At 37.9% G+C, this 995-nt stretch overlaps 1 protein-coding gene across 1 annotated transcript; it reads left to right on the top strand.

Moving 5' to 3' along the window:
• Positions 1-382: 382 nt before the first annotated feature.
• On the top strand, positions 383-937 carry LOC109222298 (the record flags this gene model as incomplete). Its single annotated transcript, XM_019386665.1, has 2 exons — positions 383-706; positions 755-937. Coding segments are annotated over exons 1-2 (507 nt in total), but the record flags the coding sequence as incomplete, so codon positions are not given.
• Between the last annotated feature and the right edge of the window lie 58 nt (positions 938-995).

Genomic DNA, 995 nt, shown 5'->3' with positions numbered 1-995 from the left:
TTCTTTAGCCTCTAGTTATTTCATTAGTTGTATTAACTCTCCAACTGAGTTACATGTTGATTGAATGAAACTAGAGTTTTATAAAAAGTGATATTTACCTATCTTAAATTAACAGTTTACTCTCCATCTGAGTTGGTCCTATTTAAATTTTTGGGGTTAATATCTGACATCACTCATGTATTTTGCATGAATAGTTAAGTTTCCCTAACGAATCTAACTGTTCACTGAGCATGGTTATATGTGTAATGTGTAATTTTGAATTTAATCATTCTTAATATATAACTAATGATCTATTCAATGTGAATATCTCCCAGATTAACCATGTCTTCATTCAACCCACTTACCTCAATTTTGAACCAAAACAAGCTAGAAGGACCATATTATGTTGACTGGAAAAAGGAACCTTGATATTGTCCTAACTGCTGAAGGTTACAAATTTGTAATCACTGAGGAGTGCCCAGAAAAACCTGAAAATGCTACGGATGATCAGGTTAAGGCCTATGACAAATGGGTTAAGGCTGATGAGATGGCGCGATGTTACATTCTTGCCTCTATGGCGAATGTTTTGCAATATCAGCATCAGTCCATGGGGTCTGCTTATGATATGCTCGAAAGTCTCAAAGAGATGTTCGGTGAGCAAAATCGCGCAGCTAAGCAGACAGCCACGAAAGCCCTTTTGAACACGAAAATGGCTGAAGGATCATCGGTCAGGGACCATGTTCTGAAGATGATGAGTCTTCTGAATGAACTGGAGGTCCTTGGAGCTGTGATTGATAAGGAGTCTCAAGTTGAGATGGTCCTGCAGACTCTGCCTGACAGTTTTCAACGGTTTCGCTTGAACTATAATATGAACAAAATGGATTTGTCACTAGCGAAATTGTTGAATGAGCTGCAAGCGGCAGAATCTATGTCAAAACACAAAGCTCCAGTGTGGCACGTAAATAGTTGAGAAACCTTACAATTTACTAAGTCGAAAAGGCGAAATAAGAAAAAAG

The sequence above is a fragment of the Nicotiana attenuata genome, unplaced genomic scaffold (genome assembly GCF_001879085.1).
Source record: "Nicotiana attenuata strain UT unplaced genomic scaffold, NIATTr2, whole genome shotgun sequence".
Lineage (NCBI taxonomy): Eukaryota > Viridiplantae > Streptophyta > Magnoliopsida > Solanales > Solanaceae > Nicotiana > Nicotiana attenuata.
Note: the sequence above shows the minus strand (reverse complement) of the source record. Positions and strands in the feature narration are given on the sequence as shown.